This window comes from Notolepis coatsorum (assembly GCF_963971535.1).
Source record: "Notolepis coatsorum genome assembly, chromosome: 20".
Taxonomy (NCBI): domain Eukaryota; kingdom Metazoa; phylum Chordata; class Actinopteri; order Aulopiformes; family Paralepididae; genus Notolepis; species Notolepis coatsorum.
In genome coordinates this window covers 25,778,372-25,802,744 of record NC_140184.1, presented here as the reverse complement: position 1 = coordinate 25,802,744, position 24,373 = coordinate 25,778,372, and the positions used below count along the sequence as shown (strand labels likewise).

The following is a 24,373-nucleotide window of genomic DNA, read 5'->3' as shown; positions in this document are numbered from 1 at the left end:
CCGACCGTTGAATGCCACGTCACGAGTATTCTTGTTTTTTTTTATTTATTTTTTTATTAGCGTTCTGAAATCATATTGCATCAAGCGAGCCTACCGTTGGAAATCCAGGCACCGCCGGCGCTCAGATGTGAAAAAAGCGCCCCCTATCGTCTCCCAGATGGTAAATCACCCTTTTGGATTGGATTCAATGAAAGTGAATGGGAGAACGGATTTCTGATTTCTGACATTTTACTTCTCACTGATGTAACCGGGGTCTACCAGAGTTCATTCTGGAACCTTGGTTCCATGGCGAATATGTGTTCTACTGTACACGCGGTGGATCAATACAATTATCGATTTTTTTCGAATGGCGATCGGAAATTGGAATAAACCATTTGGATACCATCTGACCTCAGGTAAGGAATCTATGTTATCAGTCTTAGGATAATCAGACTCGTTTTCACGGATATATAAGTGTTTCCCCTATATGTGATATAGCTGTTTTGACTGTAAAAGCCATCAGGAAATAAGAGCAGCGATTATCAGTGCGCGGCACGAGCGTGCGTGCGCACACATATACTATCGATCATCTAGCGTTTATTTGAAAACGATTCATAAATAGGCCGACAAATGACAACGTTCTGGAATATTCCAGTAAAAGACGATTATCATCATAGGGTTGTTTTTTCCGCGAAAACAAGTGATTTTCAAAATGCTATCAAACGGAAATGAAGCGATAAAAAAACAATCTGCCTTGACAATGTTGACTGGAAAATGAGTCTTTGATAAGCGACGGGCAGATTAGACACATAGCCATAATTTAAAACATAGATTAGGCGATATTAAGTTAACATTGGGAGTGGATGGTGGCATTCAAGGGGGTAAAAAGGAAAACACGGCTGGCTCCCAAAGTGTTAAAGGTGGTAACTACTGGAATAGCCTACCAGTTGTGATTAGAGAGTGCCCCACATACTCCATGTTCAAGACCCATCTTAAACTGCATCCAAACCAGAACTGTGATAATTTTTAATCTGATTTAGTTTATGTAACTTGTTTCTTGTTTTTATTGTTGTTTTTATCATTGTCACCATGCTTTACCCTAAGCAGGCTATTTATTTATTGAAAGAGTTTTGCTGTCTCCTGGTGTAAATAGCTCTTGCTACAACCCTGCATGTTTACATTTTGTATTTTGTACTTGATGTTCATTAACATGTGCTGTCCCTATCAAATAAACTATCAAATCAAACTACTGCTACAAAAGTAACAGTCACTTAACTTTCGTTTTTGCCCCTTTTATGCATACAATGCCTATGTTTTGGCTAGTGTTGCTCTTCTAGAAAAATAATCCTTTCAGGGTTGCCTATTGAAATACTGTACACCTCCAGTACAGAAACATTGTTAATGAGTTTGCGTGTCAGGTAGACCATTGATTGACAGTCAATTCTGCCAATTACGTCACACCGCTTGCACTCCGGCCGTCCGGCGCTGCAGCTGGCCCTATTGCCCACCTCTGCTGTTGACAACGCTAGCCAAGTTAGCTGTACACACATACACAGTGGGCCAGTTACTTTGGTGTAGGGGTGTAACAATGCATCAATCCTAAGGGTAAAATTCAACTGCATCGATTTGAAAATGTTAGAATCGATTATCGCAATTTGAATGTGTACACAGTGTTATGTTGTTATCATGTCCGTTACAGTCAACACAACGACATACGCTACTGCATCAATGTTATGATTAACAAAGCAAGGCATTCGTTTTTGTTGCATTAACGTTATATTACTATTGCTATCGCTAAATCTAGGTGTTCTAAAATCTATTGCTATTGGTAAGACTATAATAAGTTAGTGTCTCGGAAAACGCTCGCATATCGCAATGGCCGACTTTCAGGAAGTAAACAAGCAAAATGAGAGCTTCCGATTGGTCATTTGCTTTCTTTCCCATAAAACCAGTCACGTCACTCTACTGTGATTGGACCGTTGGCTTGAGTGCAATGTGGGACTTGTAGTTTTTTAACGATTCTCAGCGGAGAAAAAAAAGAACGACTGAGGCTGTAATCTGCACTCGCACACCGTGCGAATAATTGATTTTTCAGGTTCGCACACACATATTTTTAGGGGCATATGCGAGCAATATGGTCGCACTGTAGAGCCCTGTACCTTAGTTAGTTACATTACAATAGTTGAATGGACACATGCACGCACGCATACACACACACACACACACACACACACACACATACACACAAACACACACCTTGTTGTAAGCTTAATTTTCTCTCATTCTACATATCAAACCCCAACACACACACACACACGTGCACACACACACACAAAGCTTGCTGTAAGCTTCAACTGTCTGTAAGATTCTCTCATACATACATATTATACAACAATAGTTATGCAATACATAATCATTTCCAACACCACCCACCCAACACACACAGATACAGTACACATACACACACTAGAGCTGCCGCGGTATTGATGTTTTCCTTACCGCACACATTTGCAAAATATTTCCTACCGCCGCGGTATTACCGCACACACACACACAAAAAAAAAGTTTGAATGCATTTTTTTTGTAGTCTACTCTTTATATAGCATATAGCCTGCCTCTAGTCTAAATGTCTATCTTTAGAGGATGACTTTGCAGCATGAATATTGTTTGGGATTCGGCATGCACGCATTCGTTATTAAAAGTGAAACACGGATTCGAAATCTCCCCTCTGGTCGTGCGCCGTTCACTTTGTGTCGGTACCCCCCGACCCTTTCTTCTTCTTATTATTATAACGTTACTACTTATGATTACAAAGGCATTCGATTTGTGGCATTAACGTTAGTATAGTTACACGTTCGTATTTACCGGACCATATCAAGGCAAGCGTTACTCAATTAATATCTAAGTTCCTTTCTTTGCTCAGAGCGTGCCGAGTTGTACCCATTCTGCGGTCTGTTAATAAAGTTTTCAATCAGACAAGTGTATAGAACGAAGGGCTTTTATTATAACATTTCGTTGCAGTAAAATCATTATGCCTCGTTCCCTGAGGAGCGACGGCGTCGGTAATCCACTCGGGTCTCCGGTGGGAGCTAACGTACTATTAGCCGTGTTGTGATGGCTGAGATTCAGGAAATAAAAGCACTGCAAGATGCTCCAAGCATGTGACGCGTATCTCTTCTGACCAATCAGTGGTCTGCAGTGTTTCATGTGACTTTTCTGGTACCCAATAGGGTCGCTTGGAATCTCGACAGAGAAGTAGGGTATATCTGCAGAGCCGCAAGCCCAACGAGAGCGTAATAATAATATAATAAAAAACAGCGGTGATGCCGGTATTCAGCCCAACGCTGCGGTGGGCATGATGTAACAGCGATACCGCGGTAATACCGATACCGCGGCAGCTCTAACACACACACACACACACAGACAGTACACATACGCACGCACACACGCGCGCACACACACACACACACACACACACACACACACACACACACACACACACACACACACACACACACACACACACACACACACACACACACACACACACACACACACACACACACACACACACACACACACACACACACACACACACACACACACACACACACACACACACACACACACACACACACACACACACACACACACACACACACCGAGACAGTACACATACGCACACAAACACACAGAGAGACAGTACACATACGCACACAAACACACACAAAGACAGTACACATACGCACACTCTCTTAGCTGTCCATCGTGTTCGATGATGACGCTTGCTCCAGGGATGGGGGGGTTCAGCGATGCTGCCGCTGGTGCCACTTCTCGTGGGCGTTGAGTCTGATCCCTGAGCCGCACACCCGTCCACAGATGGTGCAAGGGAAGCCAGATACCTGGGGGATGCCAGCCGCCCGCTGGTGTCATTGTGTGCGCCTCTCAGATCTTCCGTCTTCGTTGGTTTGGTGTATTTGGGAAACTGCACACACACACACTCCCCTCCTACACACAATCCTCCTGGTGTGTCTGCTTCCCGTGTACCATGCTCAGACTACCCATGGAGTGATGTGTGCTGCGGACGGAGGTCATGTGTGTGTGGCACCGTGACGGTCGCCGCAGCGAGCGTCTGAACGCCATGCGGCAGCGGCAACACAGCTGCCGGTTGAACTGCTTCTGGAAACTCTTGCTGAGCAGGTAGAGGGCGAAGGGGTTGAGGCAGGAGTTGGTGAATGCCAGGATACGAGCCACCACACTGCACACAAAGTGGACCATGGAAGTATCCACCTGGAGAGAAGAGAGAGAGAGGGGGGGGGGGAGGGCGTGCGGAAAGTATGAGGCAGGCAGGCAGGCAGGCAGGCAGGCAGGCAGGCAGGCAGGCAGGCAGGCAGGCAGGCAGGCAGGCAGGCAGGCAGGCAGGCAGGCAGGCAGGCAGACAGACAGACAGACTGACTGACTCATACCTGGGAGTAATGGTAGGAGTGGTACAGGTATAAAGATGTATAACTTGTATGTAGAAGAGTGTGTACCTGGGAGTACTGGTAGGAGCGGTACAGGTATAAAGATGTATAACATATGGTTATCCTATAACCATAGTTATATGAGTATAGCGAGCGCTCTGCACTCTAGTGGAACCCTATCCCTTATCAATCTAATACTGATCCCATCTGCCTGGCCACACCCACATCCGCTCCTCTACATAAGTGGGGTCATGGCCATACTAACAGCTCCTTCCCAAGTCTTTCACCACCGAAGGCGAAGACCACAGGGTCCTCAGTGAGTCAGTGCAGAGCGCTCGCTATACTCATATAACTATGGTTATAGGATAACCGTATGTTATATTATCGTATAGCTTACGCTCTGCACTCTAGTGGAACACAGGAGCTGAGCAGAGCGGAAGCTCGACAAATGTACCCGCTGAGGCCCCCCACAACCATCAGAACCGGGGAGGACCCGAGCCCCCGGACCCCCCTAGAGGGGGACGGGAGGGAATCGGATCCGACCGTGCGAAGAGGGTTTAGCACCTCAACGCACAGGGTGAGCAGATCGTGGGACTTTCCTTCACAGAAGGACCCGCGACCACTCAGGCACGCATCCCACATGCCACTAGGGAACGAACGGGAAGAAGAAACCCCCATTACAGCCCCCAACATCACAGGGTCAAAGGTCAAGAACCCAACCCTGTGGCAAGGCCGTTGCAGCGGAGCGCGGAGGAGGACCTAGCCCCAGGAACAGCCTGAGGGCCAGGACCCCCCGAAAAAGGGGGCCCGGTGAGGTCAACAATGCCGTAGCATCGGGGCCCCACCAGACGGTCACTGATGACACCACCCCCCACATTGCCAGCGTATCGGACAGGGCCCAAATCAAGAGCAGGCCCTTCCCCCCTTTGGCACGCCGCCCTGAAGCACTCTAGCTTACTGCACCTGGTATTCCCAGGGGGTCCCCCATCCGAGAACTACCAGGGCCGAACCTGCTTAGTTTCCGAGATCTGACAAGATCGGGCGTGACCAGGTTGGCATGGCCGTAAGCCCCAAGAGGCTACCCCCCCACAATACTGTGGGTCCAGATGGCGCGCCGGGGAGACAACCCCCAAGGGGGTTGATCCCTCAATCCAGGCAACAGGCCAGAACTCGACCTGTGCCTGGAGCACTACGGACTAGACAGGCGCCTAAAGGGTCTACTGTAAGAACAGTACCCAGCGGAAGGGGTGTTCGGTATGCTGTGCACCATGTCATGACCTCAACAAACCCGACCCCTCCAGCGGGGTCGAGGTTCAAAGGAGAGGCCGACACAATTGGCAGACGTCATGAAAAATGCGGGGGCACACTCTCGGGCAGACGGGGTCAAGCCCGGCCTCAACCCGAGAGTCAACTCTGCTACCAACACACCGGAGAACCAACCACCTCCCTATGTTTAGTTTAACAGGAGGCGGTTGTTCCCTTAACCCACCAAGAAAAACCTAGAAACAAAGTGTTTCAGTTTTCAAAGGGTTAACCCAGGCCAACAGGTCGACGGGAACGAGTCCGGACCTGGGCCTGGCGGACCAGGACCTACACAGGGATGCCTAGAGGGGTTGACAGCAACCACCTCGACAGCCCCCTCCCATCCCTGCCCAGCAGGGGGAGGGAGGAGTGAAACAATGGAGAAGGACCAGGCCCCCTAACACAGCGCAAGGTACAACACAGTATGGACCAAGCACGTCACTGTTATGGGCAAGCCGTAGTGGCACACACATGACACACATATCCACGACATCAATCCCCGCAACGCCCGGACCGACCCGGCATTTTCCCCCCGGAAAAGCACAAAGTCCTTCGGGGTACCAGAACAGCAGATCTGTGCCCCGGCGGACAACGGGTTAACTGACTTAGTCCGGCATGACCAGAACCAGTCCCGCGTCCTATTCACGCCGCCATCCCCAGTCCTAAGAGGGGGGTAGGCACGCGTGTCGGTCTAAAACATCACAGAGGGCGCCACCAAGATGGACAGAACGTGAATGCGCTGCTCCTGGCGGCCCACCTCATGGGCGTGAGACCCCTCCGCCAATGTAATGACCTACTCCGTCATCTCCCCCCGGAGATGCACGTGAGACATCGAGTCTTGCACTGGCGCTCGGTAGAGATAAAAAATCTCCTTCCTAGTCGCCCGCATAAAGAAACGCCGTTTCTATGAATAACCAAGGCGCGCCGGCCCAAACGTGGTTCCACATTGGAAGCACCCAGGGCCAGCGCTATATGCACGTCAAGAACCCGAAACACATCAATGGTGAATTCTAATAAGAAAACACCAGATGACGTTCCCTCCATGCTGTCTGGGACGAGCAGCAGGAAGCCGGTCAATAAGACACAGACACGCGACTGAGGGCAACCCCGTCAATTCTGCTCCTCACAAAAGAGGGGAAGACAGAAGTTTCCCCAGAGAGACCTCCATGTGAGTACAATTGAAAAAGATACATGCAATAATAATTGGGCCAAGTGACCAACGGCCCAATACACACTGTAATAGAGAGCAGAGCAGAAAACGAACAGTTTTCGAATGCAACGCATCATCCAACTTTGACAAAGACAGCGGTCTGCAGCACAGAGCCTGTAACCTCACGGATGTCTCCTGGCCAATAGGAAACGCACCCAGTGATGTATCCCATGGCCGGGGGGAAATCCTGTGACCCACCCATCCTAACAGGGAGTGGAACCAGGGAACCCCCCCCCCCCCCCCCCTCCCCCTCCCTGTGACGCACTGCCCCTCAGCCGACAGGGAAAACTGACAGGCAGGAGGTCCCACCTCCCGGCCAATCAGTAAAGGGGGGGGAGGATTTTATCAGCCCACCCCTCATGACCCCTCACCCCTGATACGATGCAACGACAAAGCAGAGTCATGACACCAGTCATAGCGTGCTTACATGAAAGCGCATTATACCTGCTAGTACGGTAACAGCTTCACATTCTGCACGCCAGCCACAGACGATAACCTCGCCTGTGCAAAAACTGGTTTTATACATGGCTTCAGGCTCATGTGCGAACTTGCCACCTGAATCTTTACACCTTTACCCTAAAGTAGGAAAAAAACACAGACCAAGAGAGGGGCCAAGGGCCCTGGTACAAGACAAGAGCTACACATGTAACTTCTGTAGGCCAACACCTAACCCAGTTGTGGACTCAAGCCATGTTTACCCAAACGTGAATACGATACACACAACCCTCCATCACAATAAAAAAGGGCAAAAAGTTCACTCTCACTACTGTAAGAGGAACGCCGTTTTTTATGATGAGAGAAGACATAAGTCCTCGATTAAGTGCTGGTCACAGGCCTTGCTAAGTCTACATGACAGCGACCAAACATTATTTTCAGAGAAATTGCCTCCCTCTAAGCAAGAGCACAACCCCAGCAGAAGCTGAGGGATTTACACCGTATCCCCAAAAATATAGTGAATCAACACACATTTTTTTTTTTTTTTTTTTTGGTCTTTTTCCCCCTCCATTTTCCTCCGATTTTCTCCCATCCCAATGTTAGTCGTATGCCAATTCCCAGTCCCTTCCTGGTCGCTGCGCTTTACCCCCCACAGTCAGATCATTTGGGAGAGTGGAGGCTACCACGTGCTTCCTCCGACACACGTCCAGCCAATCACTGCTTCTTTTCACCTGGCAGCGCGGATTCTCATTGAGAGGGCGTAGCGTGTGGGAGGACCACACTATCCCCCTCACGTCCAATCCGCGCTTAGCAGGCGCCCCGACCGAACTGTAGGAGTCGCTGTTTACAACGACCCGGACCCACCCCGCCAGCTTCTCCCACCCTCTGATACAGCCAATTGTATCAGTGCAGACGGCCAGCCAAGCTGGTGACAACCCCGGAGCTGTGAGCTGGATTCGAACAGGCGAACCAAGCTCACAGCTCCGGGGCTGGTGAAGATGACGTCGTAGTCAGAATGCCAGGGCCTGCTATTCTCACGGCTACGCCAATGGTTGTAGCACAAGCTAAACAGCTAACTCTAGACTAACTCGGGGCCAGCACGGTGACAGTGGGTATCCGTTTGTCCAGAGACCCGGGGAATTGAACCGCAGATTCGGAATCACGGTCCCAGGAAAACAAAGCTACAACTTCACTTGAGGAGGAGCTAATGTTTATCGTGGGGCATCAAACTAGAACCCCCTCCACGCCGCTAAGGGGCAGCGAAAAGAATCCTAGCCTGGAGCCGACCTTCGTAAGCTGTGTAGTTGTTCCCCCCACAACCAACACACGTGGTGCCCGCGTCGCAAACAACATCACCCGCCCAGAGAGGCCGTCAGCCCCCACACGGCCGATCGCCTCCCAAGCAAAGTGTCCAGCTGCAGAGCCGGAGGCAATGCCGGCGGGGATTGCTCAGCGACGCGAGCCCCTAATACGAAGCGCCGGTGGAGGTCAGAATGATCATCATCTTCTAGACACTCCGGTGGCGAAGACATTATCGCTGTATTTCCACGAAAAATTGTGAGAGAGAAAACAAAGATATAATGTCAACGCAGCTCCTTTTCTCCAAATGTAACTCTTTTCCAATAACTATTTCGGCACTAAACTAAAGTAGTGTATACAGTCACTTTTCGGTGGTGAAAATAGGGAAGGAGCTGTTAGTATGGCCACAACCCCGCTTATGTAGAGGAGCGGATGTGGGTGTGGCCAGGCGGATGGGTGTGTACATGTGGATATTAGATGGGTATTAGATTGATAAGGGATAGGGTTCCACTAGAGTGCAGAGCGTAAGCTATACGATAATATAACTTGTATGTAGAAGAGTGTGTACCTGGGAGTAATGGTAGGAGCGGTACAGGTAGATGACGTGACATGGCAGCCAGCACACTGCAAAAAGTCCCACAAACACCAGGACAGTCTTGGCCAAGCGCTTCCTCGACTCAATCTGCCATGGTTTGTGAAAGAAGCACAGCATGGAAAAGGAAATTATGCGTATGATTAAATAAAGATATCAGAATGACGTTGTTTGACATTGGACATCTTAAAACATTAGTGTTGCACCGATGCCACTTTTACCCTGCAGATACTGATTCTAAGTAGAATACTACATTTGAAGTATCATAGAGTACCAATTTCAATTAACTTTTTTTTTTATCTTACTGAACAGTGCAGATTTAGGCCACTTTTAAGAATTTAGTTTCAGACATTTTTCAAAGTTTTCAAAACCTTTGCTTGTCTGGTAGTAGTACACATTCACAACTGTATTTCATTGTTATCGAAATGTAGAATCCAAAGGTGTCCATAACAGTGTGCTTGATATAACTTATTATCAGACCATTTGTTTGTAGCTGTCATTGGACAAAAATGATAAAGATACAGTACAATTATTTGCTATCCAATAGAAACATTGAACATCTTTATGTGAATTGACTGTGTTTTCCGACACGCCATGCATGGCTCTTAGTCTCCATTTGCATTAGTGGGGAAATTACCCCATTTTAGCCTGCTATTCATTCCATTCCTAATGAACACATCTCAAGTGAATTAAGACAGCATCATTCACAGGGAGCGGCGCTAATGAAGAGATTGATTAAAGTGTTGCTTCCTTTATGCATATGAAATGTAATTAATCAAATATTTTGTCATGATCAATACGTTTATGGAACTGAACAAATGTAATTATTTCTGAACACTCTTTCTCACACACACACACACACACACACACACACACACACACACACACACACACACACACACACACACACACACACACACACACACACACTCTCTCACATAGTCAATACATGTGCTTAGAATCTTGGTTTGGAGGGTTTGGAAGAATACATTTACACGTACACGCTCTCGTACACATTTGTCCCCCTCAGAAGATAATATAGCTAATATAAAAGACAACCCCCTCCCCAAAAGAGGTGATATCTCACAATATGAGACCTGTAAGAGTAGCCTAATCTTTAAAGGTGTGATTTCTTGTGATTTTGACTGTCAAGATTTGTTGTTGATATGTACATGATTCTGAAATAAACTACCCAAAACACGTGTGATATGTTTTGAATGTGCCGAAACAATACAGGAGAATAAATATCTGAAAGCAATACAGGATGCCTGAGAGCCTTACTGCAGCCTTACTTGTGTATAGTCAAGATGAGAAGCACGTTAAGTCACAGACTCAACTAACCGCCTCGGCCAGTCCTTCATACCAGCGGCCATCAGGCTCGACAACAGTGGGCAGGGCCTGCTGCCAGACATCCAACTACTAGGAACCTAAAAGGACAATATACTACCTTATGCATACCGCACCTTATGTGAATACTGTACTTACTTCATCAGATCATATATTTTCCATTTAGCATTTTTAGATTATATATTAGATTTCGATTATTGGATTATTAGATTATATATTGCATATATTTAGCATTTAGTTTTGTTTAGATTATATATTAGATTAGATTTAGATTTAATTATTAGATTATATATTGTAACTATTTTTTGTAGGGCAAATATAACTGAGAGGGCATACATACCCTCAACTCGCACCGTGTTGCCCACATGCACATGTCCAGAGTTAACTATATTGATTTGTTATATTGTTTACACTGCTTGTTTACTACCTGTACCTCCCCTCCCCATGCTGCTATGATGCCTGGATTTCCCCAAGGGGATCAATAAAGGAATATCTTATCTTATCTTATATTGTGACTTGTCTTTTTCCACAATACCACCAGACATTTCCACCATGAATTGAAAAGAAAAGGCACAACTTGGTGCAGAAAAGTACACCATAATGCAGGAATTGTTTAATGCTCACACCCACCCCGAGTGTCCCCCCCTGTTGAAACCAAACCTACACTCTTGCTCACACACATAGACATAATGAAGTTGCATGCATGCACTCAGCATACCATCCCCCATACCTTCCAACAATTTATCTATAAGTCTTGACAGACAACCATTCCACCAGACATGCTTCTGCACAAGGTGTTACACTTCCAAAAGTGAGGTCGAATGCAATGAAGCGAACTGTCATGTTCCGTGGTATGCAGGAATGGAACTCTCTTCCCAGACATGTTACGCAGGAGAATAGTAATTGTCGTTTCAAAATCTTGGTAAAACAACATTTTCAACCAAAGAAATTGACATTCCCTAATAGATAGTGTGAAAATGTATGTGTCTGATAAGGATAGGGATATATGTAAATGAAAATGTACAGTATGTGTCTGATATGGATATATTATTAGAAGATTGTATAATTGGTTGATGAACATATATAATGTATGAAAAAGCTAAATTGTATATTATGCTGTATTGTATTATGAATTAATTATGAGTAGGTATTGTTGTATTGTATTATGAATTTATTAGGCGTATGTATTGTTGTATTCTATTATGAATTTGATTAGGAGTATGTATTGTTGTTTTAATTGTCTGTATGCCATGTGAATGTTTGTGAGTGTAGAAAGTCTGTAACTTATTTTACGTGTTATGGACCCCAGGAAGAATAGTGGGGATCCAAATAAACGTAAACTTAAATTTCCTTTCTTAATTAGTCACACATGTGGACACACACTGAAGCGACAGGAAGTTGGTAAGAGTTGGTTAAAACCTAAATGAATGTCAACAACTGTCACCCTGGTAAAATATGTACCAGTGAGGTATATAAGCTGGCAGACTGCCAAAGACGTGGAATTCATTTCCCCTGATGCACCAGTAATGGATCCTTGTGATTGTCAATGGTTTTAGTAAAGCTTGGTATAAATGTCAAATATGAATATAATTATATTTTCATAGTTTCTCTCGAGGTCTCTCCTACACTAACCTGGAGGTCTCTCTACACTAACCTGGAGGTCTCTCTACACTAACCTGGAGGTCTCTCTACACTAACATGGAGGTCTCTCTACACTAACCTGGAGGTCTCTCTACACTAACCTGGAGGTCTCTCCACACTAACCTGGAGGTCTCTTTCTACACTAACCTGGAGGTCTCTCTCTACACTAACATGGAGGTCTCTCTACACACTAACCTGGAGGTCTCTCTACACACTAACCTGGAGGTCTCTCTACACTAACATGGAGGTCTCTCTACACTAACATGGAGGTCTCTCTACACTAACATGGAGGTCTCTCCACACTAACCTGGAGGTCTCTCTACACTAACATGGAGGTCTCTCTACACTAACATGGAGGTCTCTCTACACTAACATGGAGGTCTCTCTACACACTAACCTGGAGGTCTCTCTACACACTAACCTGGAGGTCTCTCTACACTAACATGGAGGTCTCTCTACACTAACATGGAGGTCTCTCTACACTAACATGGAGGTCTCTCCACACTAACCTGGAGGTCTCTCTCTACACTAACCTGGAGGTCTCTCTCTACACTAACCTGGAGGTCTCTCTCCACACTAACCTGGAGGTCTCTCTCCACACTAACATGGAGGTCTCTCTACACTAACATGGAGGTCTCTCTCCACACTAACATGGAGGTCTCTCTACACTAACCTGGAGGTCTCTCTCTACACTAACCTGGAGGTCTCTCTACACTAACCTGGAGGTCTCTCTCTACACTAACCTGGAGGTCTCTCTCCACACTAACCTGGAGGTCTCTCTACACTAACCTGGAGGTCTCTCTCCACACTAACCTGGAGGTCTCTCCTACACTAACCTGTCGCCCGGCGTGTTTGTTCCCTTCCACTGGCAGGTCACATGCGCTCCTCATCAGGCTGCGGGCGATGAAGGTGTAGTACACCGATATGACCGCCAGGGGGACGACGTAGAAGATGAGAAAAGAGGCCATGGAATGGATCTTGGGGTGCAGTTCCCCGCCGTGGGGGTAGGGGGCGCACGTGACAAAGGTCTCGTTGGTGGAGCCGATGTGGAAGGTCTGAAGGTCGGAAAAGAGGGCCTCGGGGACGGCCAGGGTTAAGGAGAGGAGCCAGATCAGCGCCGCCCGGAGGACAATGCCGGTAGTGGTGCTGGTCGCCTGCATGTCCAGGGGCTTCACTATCACTTTGTACCTGAGCGAGAGAGAGAAAAAGAAAGAGAGAAAGAGAAAGAGAAAGAGAGAGAGAGAGAGAGAGAGAGAGAGAGAGAGAGAGAGAGAGAGAGACTTCATTGTAGCTCATAGGTGGAATGAACACTTGCAGAAAGATATCAAAGACAAGTTCAATTTAGATCAAAGATAATGAAAATGTGGAATGGGAGGTTACCAAGATATCCCATTGGCTAGAACAGTAGACACCTGCAGCATATACCATTATATTCTACCATCTGTGAGAGTGTAATGAATATTTGAGAACGTTTTAATCAGGTTTAAACCCGGTGGTGATACAGGAAAAAAATAAGTCATTATATAAAGAAAAACGAACAGAGTTTTTTTTTTCTCTCTCTCTCTCTCTCTCTCTCTCTCTCTCTTTCTCTCTTTCTTTTTCATCTCATCTGTGCTATCTATTCCTGTCTAGTCTCTTGTGGTGCGTTAACTGTGAATCTTTGCTTTTTGTTATTTCCTATTCTCATGTTGATATTGTTGATTTATTCTTTTGTATTTCTGTATTTCAAATTTCTCAGAAGTTGCCTACTGCAGCTTTAACTCATTGCATGCCTGTTGTAAAATATATCAGCTAGCTGGTTCACAAACAAATAATGAAACTAGTTTTACTACAATTTAGTACATTTTATTGTCTCAAAAACATCCACAGCAACTGTGACATTGTATAACCTGCTAGTACAGATTAGCCAATGTTAACCTTTTCAGTACCACACTACAAAGGGTTAACGCTTTCACTACCACACTACAGAAGGTTAACCCTTTCACTACCACACTACAGAAGGTTAACCCTTTCACTACTATGTTACAAAGGGTTAACGCAATTATGCCACATCAATGTTGAACGCCCTACCCACAGCTGTAAAGGAATGTGAATCACTACCCACTATCAAAACCACTCTCAAAGAGCACCTACGGGAGACTGCAATTCGAAACTGGCCCCTGTAAATGTCGAAACCCAACCCCATCCCATGTACAGTTCCCCCCCCCCCCCCCCCCCCGCGCGTGTATCTTTTCCGCAACGGAATTCGGTTTCCGGGTTCCTCTGATTGGCCACTGACCCCACGTGACCCTACCCTATTACACGCCCCCTTATCGACGCGCGTTATGCGACGCTCTACAGCTCTTTCGCTGACTTCCTGACTTCCTCGCAGAACAGCCGTTTCCGTATTTATAATATTGGAAACGCCGCGCTGTGAGCGCTGTGAAGCACCTCTGTATTGAATGCCGCCAGCACCTCTGTATTAAATGCCGCCAGCACCTCTGTATTAAATGCCGCCAGCACCTCTGTATTAAATGCCGCCAGCACCTCTGTATTAAATGCCGACTCATCAATCAATCAATAACAACATTAACGATAACGTTAACGTTAGCATTAGGCTAACGCCAAGCTGTAATGTTACCAGTCTCGCGTCTATCTGCTAACGTTAGCATTAGGTAATAACCGGTTTAAAATGGATGGTGATTACCTCACGTTGTGTCTATTCTGCTAGCATTAACGTTACTAGTACAAACAATCAAACCAAAACATTGACATCTAACTTATCTTTAGATATTTACTCAACCTCTAATGTCTAACTATGAATGAACACAACACTCTAACTTAACATCTTTAGCTAATAAAGTACTCAACCTCTACTGTCTTTAACTATGAACAAACACAACACTCTAACTTACCATCTTTAGATAATAAAGTACTCAACCTCTACTGTCTTTAACTATGAACAAACACAACACTCTAACTTACCATCTTTAGATAATAAAGTACTCAACCTCTACTGTCTTTAACTATGAACAAACACAACACTCTAACTTACCATCTTTAGATAATAAAGTACTCAACCTCTACTGCATAGGTGTCAAACTCACGGCCTGCGGGCCAAATCCGGCCCGCCACGTCATTTGATGTGGCCCCCCAAGAGCTCAGGTAAAAAAAAAAAAAAAAAAACATTTTTTTACATTAATATTGGGTTAAAAAATAGCAGTGTTAAAATAATTGTGGGTTAATGCGTTAATAAAGCTTTAACTTTGACAGCCTTAGTTATTACACATTCTTACACATATCTCACATATCTCTATGTTGAACATCTGAGGTAACAAAGGAAAAAAGCCAAAAGCACTTACTCCTCAGACATTATTTGACAATTTTACAGCCCAAAATACAAAAAAGATCCAGGCGGAATAGGCAACAAAGGGTTGAAGAAATATTGTCTGAACTGTCAGATGCAAACTGGCTGTGTGACATAACCGAGCATCTCGCTCAATTGAATAAGAAGCTGTAGGGATGCAAACAAGTCCCACCCAAAACTTGACCAATATAGTTGTGAACTGAGACAACCCTTATTTTGTTATTTTTGAGTACAGTTACAGTTGTGTGTTCATGCAGACACATAATAGCAATTTCATTACGAATTGAAAATGGGGGACCCTGATGTAAACAAGTCGAAAGTCTTTCTCTGGTCTGCATCCCCTTAACAATTGTGTGTATTGAGCTGTACTGTACTGTACCCATTCTGCAATCTGTTAATTAAAGTTAATTAAACTATCTTCCATTAGTTGGATGTATGGCCTCTGCAAGGTTGTGTGCAGCCATTTGTTTTTGTAACATCTGCTACATCTGTCCCACGTGTTCTTTGCAGCTCACAGTTGTTAGTTCTGCCCCTCTTGACTGTGACAAAAAGGTTTTGAACAAACTTAATGTCATAGCTTGTATTTGATGATATTCTTCTTTGTTATTTACTTGAATGGTTTGATCATTGATTGGTGGAGTAATATGGGGTTCTGATAAACTAAAATTATTTGTTAAAATAACATAAGCTAACATATATTTTTACATTTATGCAAATGAATATGCAATATGTATAACTTGAATAAGTAATAAATACAGAAACACCATATTTAACAATATGTAAATGTGTAGCTACATTTATTTTACATTACATTAACATTTATACGGTCTTTGGCCCTTTGAGGGCAACCATAATGCTGATGTGGCCCTCTGTGAAAATGAGTTTGACACCCCTGCTCTACTGTCTTTAACTATGAACAAACACAACACTCTGTGTTCTGGGCTTATGGTTTGTCCAGCAAGGCAATCACTGGACTGAACCTCTGCTGCAGCTTATGGCTGCTTGTATCGGGTCTATGGCAGGGTTGTAGCACATGTTAAGAGGGGGAGACGTGACAATCTGAGATCGTCTCAAGTTAAAGTCTTCTCGTGGTATGCTTTCACAGGGAGATCCTGATATCGAACTGAGTGTGCTTAGGGCTCAGACCCATGCTCTTACAGTAGGACTGAGCGTACTTGGGGCTCAGACCCATGCTCTTACAGTAGGACGGAGTGTACTTGGGGCTCAGAGTGACCCATGCTCTTACAGTAGGACTGAGTGTACTTGGGGCTCAGAGTGATCCATGCTCTTACAGTAGGACTGAGTGTACTTAGGGCTCAGAGTGACCCATGCTCTTACAGTAGGACTGAGTGTACTTAGGGCTCAGAGTGACCCATGCTCTTACAGTAGGACGGAGTGTACTTGGGGCTCAGACCCATGCTCTTACAGTAGGACGGAGTGTACTTGGGGCTCAGACCCATGCTCTTACAGTAGGACGGAGTGTACTTAGGGCTCAGAGTGACCCATGCTCTTACAGTAGGACTGAGTGTACTTGGGGCTCAGAGTGACCCATGCTCTTACAGTAGGACTGAGTGTACTTAGGGCTCAGAGTGACCCATGCTCTTACAGTAGGACTGAGTGTACTTAGGGCTCAGAGTGACCCATGCTCTTACAGTAGGACTGAGTGTACTTAGGGCTCAGAGTGACCCATGCTCTTACAGTAGGACTGAGTGTACTTAGGGCTCAGACCCATGCTCTTACAGTAGGACTGAGTGTACTTGGGGCTCAGACCCATGCTCTTACAGTAGGACTGAGTGTACTTGGGGCCCAGACCCATGCTCTTACAGTAGGACATAGTGTACTTGGGGCCCAGACCCATGCTCTTACAGTAGGACTGAGTGTACTTGGGGCTCAGAGTGACCCATGCTCTTACAGTAGGACTGAGTGTACTTAGGGCTCAGAGTGACCCATGCTCTTACAGTAGGACTGAGTGTACTTAGGGCTCAGCTGTTCTGCGAGGAAATCAGGAAGTCAGCGAAAGAGCTGTAGAGCGTCGCATAACGCGCGTCGATAAGGGCGCGTGTGTAATAGGGTAGGGTCACGTGGGGTCAGTGGCCAATCAGAGGAACCCGGAAACCGAATTCCGTTGCGGAAAAGATATACCCCACCCTGCCTACCAAACAGTGGCGTTGCGCAATATTTCGGGGCTCCCCCGCAGGTCGGACCATGGGGCCCCGCCCACTAGAGTGACATGGGATAGACATTGCGGCCACTTAAAGCTTTTTTTTTTTTTTAAATGTTTATTTTTTCAGGCATCATTGACAAATACAAACAAGTGGCTTTGTATTTTTTGTAACATGAAGGTATTGTAGAATGTTATAGCCTATCATCATTTGAGTTCACACAACGGAACGGTTCACATAACATAACATGAAAAGTAGCCTACAAAAAGACAAACAAACAAAACACATCCTATAGGCTACATAGTAGAGGATTTAGTCAGGAGCTGCTTTCTATTGTAGTAGGCCTATTATTTTATACGAGCATGCGTCTCCTGGCATTCTTCTGCGCAAAGTCCAACACTCTTTAAATCTAGACTGTGCATGTGTCGGCTCTCAATACTAGAAACGTTAAACGGTACATTCTCAATAACGGGCCATGCAAACCTGAAGGGCCATTCAAAAGGGATGGGAAGGGTAGGTGCTTTTGTGATGGCTGTTCGGTGACAGACCGTCTGCTCATCACCTCCACCAAGCGTGGAGAATAGGAATAAATGATTGGCAGGGTCTCTCTAAAAAGATTAAAGAATGCGAATTATCTCGCTCTCATTTGGCAGCATGTGTCGTTTATGATACGCGGAAACATAATTTGACCATTGACGCGCAAATATCATCTGACTTTAACTCATTGACCGCCGAGCCCCTTCCGGGAAATTAGGCCTAGTACGCCAGTGCTTTAATCAATGGGAGGACGGGGATATTTGCGAGTGCTTAAAATATATCTTAAATTATGGCTATGGGTCTAATACACCCGTCGCTTATCAATGACTTGCTTGCAGTCAACATGTACGAAACGGATTGTTTTTTCATCTGTACATTTTCGTTTTATACCGTTTTGAATACGCGTATAGTTTTGGAGATTTCTAGTAATTCCAGAGAAAGACGCGATAATAGCCCTTTAGTGGAATACACAAAACACGTTGTAATTTTTTGGCTGATTTATGAATCGTTTTCAAATAAACGCTAGATTATCGCTATGTGTTTTTAGTGTTTTAAATAATGTGTCCTTATGCACGATACAAAAGCGGGCTGAAAAATCGCTTATCCGTGCCTTGCTCAGCGCCAACGGCACGCACACACACATTGTGATCGCTGTGAAAAAAACATCTGATTAACCCAATACTGGTAACATAGATTCCTTACCTCACATCTGATGTTCTGCAAAAAGATTAATCCAATTCCTGATTGCCATTCCAAATATTGATCACGTTTATTGATCCAACGTTATATCTCCAAAACACATAATCCACACTGCTCTGAGTGTCCCCAGTCCATCGGTTATCTGATACTGCATGCCCGAGAAGGAAAACCTGGACCGGAGTTTTTTTTTTGATGCACATCCCCAGCCAATCCAATCCAATGATGTGCAATACCATCCGGGAGCCGATAGGCGGCGGTATTTGCCCTTTTGCGAGCTCAGACCCATTCCCAACAATAACATCAGGTTGGATGGTTGAAAATGAATGGATATCGCTAATAAAATAAATTATTAAAACCCGACTATACTCGTGATTGGCGCTCAAGCGATGGCGAGTTAACCCGACTATCATCGTGATCGGCGTACAATGAGTTAAGAGAGAGGTGGAGTTTTGGACCGAGGTCCTAACAAGAATAACTGATGTTACACTAACACTGGCCTCTCGCAACTCTGCTTTCCGGAGTCAATGAGAGAAAATAGGTGATAATAGATAATGGTAATTTCTTATCTACCATATAACTTATGGCGCGTTATGATCCAGTTCTGCAAAGGCTTATTGAAAGCAAAAATAAGGTGCACTACCTACAGTAAGTCCTCAAACTCAAAACTAAATAATTTCATTACTATCGAAAAAAAGTGCAGGACACAATCATTACAGACATAAAGAATGCAGAATTCTATTCGATTAGAATGGATACTACCCAGGACATTTCAAAAGTAGACCAACTGAGCCAAGTGTTCAGATATGTTACTATATCAAATGATGAAAATGGAAACCCTACAGAGGTGAATGGATGGAGAGAAAGGGGATAGCAGGAAGTGCCGCGGACGAGGATATGACGGGGCTAGCAATGAGCGGCGTCTACTCCGGTGTACACAAACGCATAAGGGATAAAGAGCCCAACGCAGTGTATATTCATTGTGCTGCGCACAATTTAAACCTTGTACTAAAAAATGTACGGATTAGATTCCAATGCCAATGTAACCTGTAGCCTACTCGTACTGGTTATGGCGAATAAAACGTTCTATGATTGTAACCTATGTCTCTGCGGCTGTAGCGTAGCTGGGGGCCTGGCTGGGCTGTGTGTCTGCTGTCTGCCTGGACTCGGAGCTGACCGGGGGGTTGCTAGCGGTGGCCGGGCTGGGTGAAGAGCTTACTGCCGATGCATCTGCAGTAACGTTAAAGTCTATACCTTTGCTGCCTGCTGGAACAATGATGTTATTTTTGGTAGCTTTGCCCTCACCTGTTCGGCTTTCGCCTGTCGCGACCTGTTCCCGTTACGAAATCTAAGAGGATAGCCTACAGTGGGGGCCTACGCTACGCCACTGGTTACATTCCATTCCTTGATTGATTGAACATTTTATTAACAGATTGCAGAATGGGTACAATACAGTACAGCTCAATACACACAATTGTTAAGGGGATGCAGACCAGAGAAAGACTTTCGTCTTGTTTACATCAGGGTCCCCCATTTTCAATTCATCATAAGGCAATTTAGTCTGTGCGCACGCGAGGGAACATGTATGCGCATGCGCGGGAGCGCGCATGCATGTGGCGTCATTAAAAGACAGTGCAACCAGCTTTGAAATCACCAACGCACCCCTGGGCGTAGAGGGAATAGGATACAAACCCTGTTTAGGGTAAGGGATGTGTGGGTGCAGGAGGAAATGGTTAAAATGTCAGCTCCAGGTATTGACCAATGCCACATGGCCCCCAATGGCCACCACAAGCCAACATGTAGATAGGCAGCGAGCCAGCCAATTTAGTCATATGATTATACAGGATAAACTACTGCAAATGATTGTCCGGGATCAATTTAGTCATATGATTATACAGGATAAACTACTGCAAATGATTGTCCGGGATCAATTTAGTCATAATGCTTAAGTAGATAAACTTCTGCAAAATATAATTTTCCCCAGGATGAGTTTAATTGTATGGTTAAGCAGGATAGAATATTGCTTGATAAAATATTGCTTGCCAAAAAATATATAAATGGAAAGGGCCATTTGGATGGTGAGGTTATAGACCCCATTTTACACAAATAATAATAAAAAATAATCCTGGTAGCAGATGCTACTCTATATTTTAATTATCTGAATTGGACGCAGACACACACACACACACACACACACACACACACACACACACACACACACACACACACACACATTTAAATGCGTTGTGAGGACATTATATAGACTTGCATGCATTCCCTAACTCCTTATCCTAACCTTTAACCAATACCCCTAAAAAACGAATTTGCATTGTTGGGACCAGGCCTGCTCCCATAATGACAAAAAAAACTATCTTGTTTTCATCACTTGTGGGGAACAATTAACGGTACGGTACACACAACGCGATTTCATTCATAAACAATGCAAGAGCCAAATGCAACAGCATAACATCCTCGTGAATAAAATTTTCTAGAGTTTAGTCAATATTTCAATTGCGAATAGCTAGGCTATTAAGATATATAGTAGCCGATTGATTGATTGAAAACGTTATTAACAGATTGCAGAATGGGTACAGTACAGCTCAATACACACAATACAAAAATTGAAAATGGGGGACCCTGATGGAAACAAGACGAAAGTCTTTCTCAGGTCTGCATCCTCTTAACAATTGTATGTATTGAGCTGTACTGTACTGTACCCATTCTGCAATTCTGTTAATAAACTTTTCAATCAATCAATCAAAACAATTGTTAAGGGGATGCAGACCAGAGAAAGACTTTCGTCTTGTTTACATCAGGGTCCCCCATTTTCAATTCATCATAACATATGACCAACGCTACTGTTCCTAATTTATGCAAATGACATGTCGTCAGCTTGTGACTGCAACTTGTTCCTGTTTGCGGACGACTCAGCCCTGCTGGTCTCTGACAAGAACAAGTTACAGGTTGAAAAAACCCTCAGCTCGGAACTAGGCAGAATCTGCATATGGCTCGCTGATAACAAACTATCATTACACCTGGGCAAAACAGAGTCCATTCTCTTCGGTTCAAATAACAAACTCAGCAAGACCGACGGCTTCTCAGTTACAGTGGGTGACAATATTGTCACAAGGAAAGATGAAATTACCTACCTGGGTTCCATCCTAGAGGCTAATCTCTCCTGTGACAAAATGGCATCCAATGTAATAAAAAAAGTCAACCAACGAACTCGATTCTTGTACCGGATCTCCTCTCTGGTAAACAAGAATACCCTGAAGACTCTGGCAGGAGCACTCATTCAGGGGTACTACGACTATGCTTGCACCTCATGGTACCAAAGCACCTCAAAGGCGCTAAAAACAAAATTACAAACATCTCAAAACAAACTGGTCAGACTACTGCTTGACCTTACTCCTAGAACCCACCTCACCCCTGCCCACTTTGACAACCTAGGATGGCTTAGAGTAGACGACAGAGTACAGCAACTTGCAATGGGCCTGGTCTACAAGATACACTACACGACCAAGGTACCCATGTAGATGTCAAAATACTTCCCAAAGGTCAGTGAATACCACGATCACAACACCAGAGGGAGCTCCACAAATCATGTTAAACCCAGATTCGGCTCAAATAAGGGACTAAACACGTTTCGCAATTATGCCACATCAATGTGGAACGCCCTACCCAAAGCTGTAAAGGAATGTGGATCACTACCCACTTTCAAAACCTCTCTCAAGGGACACCTACGGGAGACTGCGATTCAACACTGGCCCCTGTAAATATCCTAACCCAACCCCCTCCAATGTACAGTCATTTACCTAGTATGGTTTTGTCAATAGTCCAATGTACAATTTTGTTTGTTTGTACAGTGTCTCCCCCCCCCCCCCCCTCAATGTACAGTTTTGCTTGTATATACAGTGTGCCCCCCCCCCCCCCCAACCACCTCCAATGTAGATTACCCAGTATGGTTGTCAATATCCCAGTGTACCCAACCCCCCCCACCCAACCTCCTCCAATGTACAGTTTCTACGTCAAATGTATATACTCCCTTTTCCTGACTCCTTCTGTATCACAAACAGTACTGTATTTGCAAATCTGGTATGTCATAAATGTATAGATGTAGCAGTACTGACTATCTGTATGTCATGTATGTCATATATGTCCTGATGAATTGAAAATGGGGGACCCTGATGTAAACAAGACGAAAGTCTTTCTCTGGTCTGCATCCCCTTAACAATTGTGTGTATTGAGCTGTACTGTATTGTACCCATTCTGCAATCTGTTAATAAAGTTTTCAATCAATCAATCAATCATGACATACATGACATACAGATAGACAGTAGGCCTACTGCTACATCTATACATTTATGACATATCAGATTTGCAAATACAGTACTGTTTGTGAATACAAAAATAGTCTAGAGAAGAGAGTCCATATACCAATTGGCCAAGTAGGCAATACAAAGCTGTAGCCTACCTATCAGCAGACAGTGCTGTAAGGGTGAACACGGACACCCCAACCGAAGTGATCTGAATGAACGGGATGACTTTGCAACCCACTCGACCGAACAACCATTCATCTGCCAGGTACCGACTCGCATCCACCGGCGCGCAGGTCACCAGCAGCAACACGTCCCCGAGCGCCAGACTCGACATGAACAGGTTTGGCACGTTGCGGATAGATTTCTCGGAGCAAAAGGTCCTGATGAGAGTTATGTTGCCGACCAGTCCCACGGTGATGATGAGACCATACACCGAGGCGATGGCAACACCAGGATACCACCACACGGACCTTGATGCACTGTGGAGTGCGACGAGGTTCACATTCATTCGGCTGCTGCGCGACACATTTGGGTACAACAAGTCCCATAACGCCTCGTCCGATGTCAAATGAACTGGCTCTTTAAAAGACATGGTCGAAATGCTTCATTCAGTTTAACTTTGTCAGTTCAGTGCTCGCTCCCACCGCACGCACTGCCCAGCCTTTCTACTTCAATCTTGGAGAAAGTTGGGTATATAGCCTTTCTAAGTTTTCGGGTTCGTGTCAATACAATTTCCCATCCAATTGAACTGCGGAATTGCTGAGCATCTTATACCCTCGTACTGGAGCAAGTGAACCCACGAGGGGTTCCCACAGTGGCAGCTGTGAGCTCAGAGACCGACGTAAACATGCGTCTCTCTCCATGCGTCACTGTCGGTTGCGTGCATGGCGCGCCATTAGGTATAACCTTGTTCATACATTGTATCGTAAAATTGTGATTCGACAGGTGACGCTTGGCAAAGATTAGCCCACCAGTATAATCACTTCACACACAGTGGAAACGCATTGATTTGTCAAAACTGCTTTGCATTCAATAGCCCTATGGC

The 24,373-nt window shown here is 45.2% G+C and overlaps 1 protein-coding gene across 1 annotated transcript; it reads right to left on the bottom strand.

The window, feature by feature from the left end:
- Nucleotides 1-3,785: 3,785 nt before the first annotated feature.
- Nucleotides 3,786-23,920, bottom strand: grpr (gastrin-releasing peptide receptor; the record flags this gene model as incomplete). The annotated part of the gene is made up of 5 exons (XM_084337081.1): nucleotides 3,786-3,835; nucleotides 3,996-4,269; nucleotides 9,257-9,370; nucleotides 13,105-13,456; nucleotides 23,484-23,920. 5 exons carry the CDS (start codon nucleotides 23,918-23,920, stop codon nucleotides 3,786-3,788), a joined length of 1,227 nt encoding a protein of 408 aa, XP_084193207.1.
- Nucleotides 23,921-24,373: the final 453 nt, after the last annotated feature.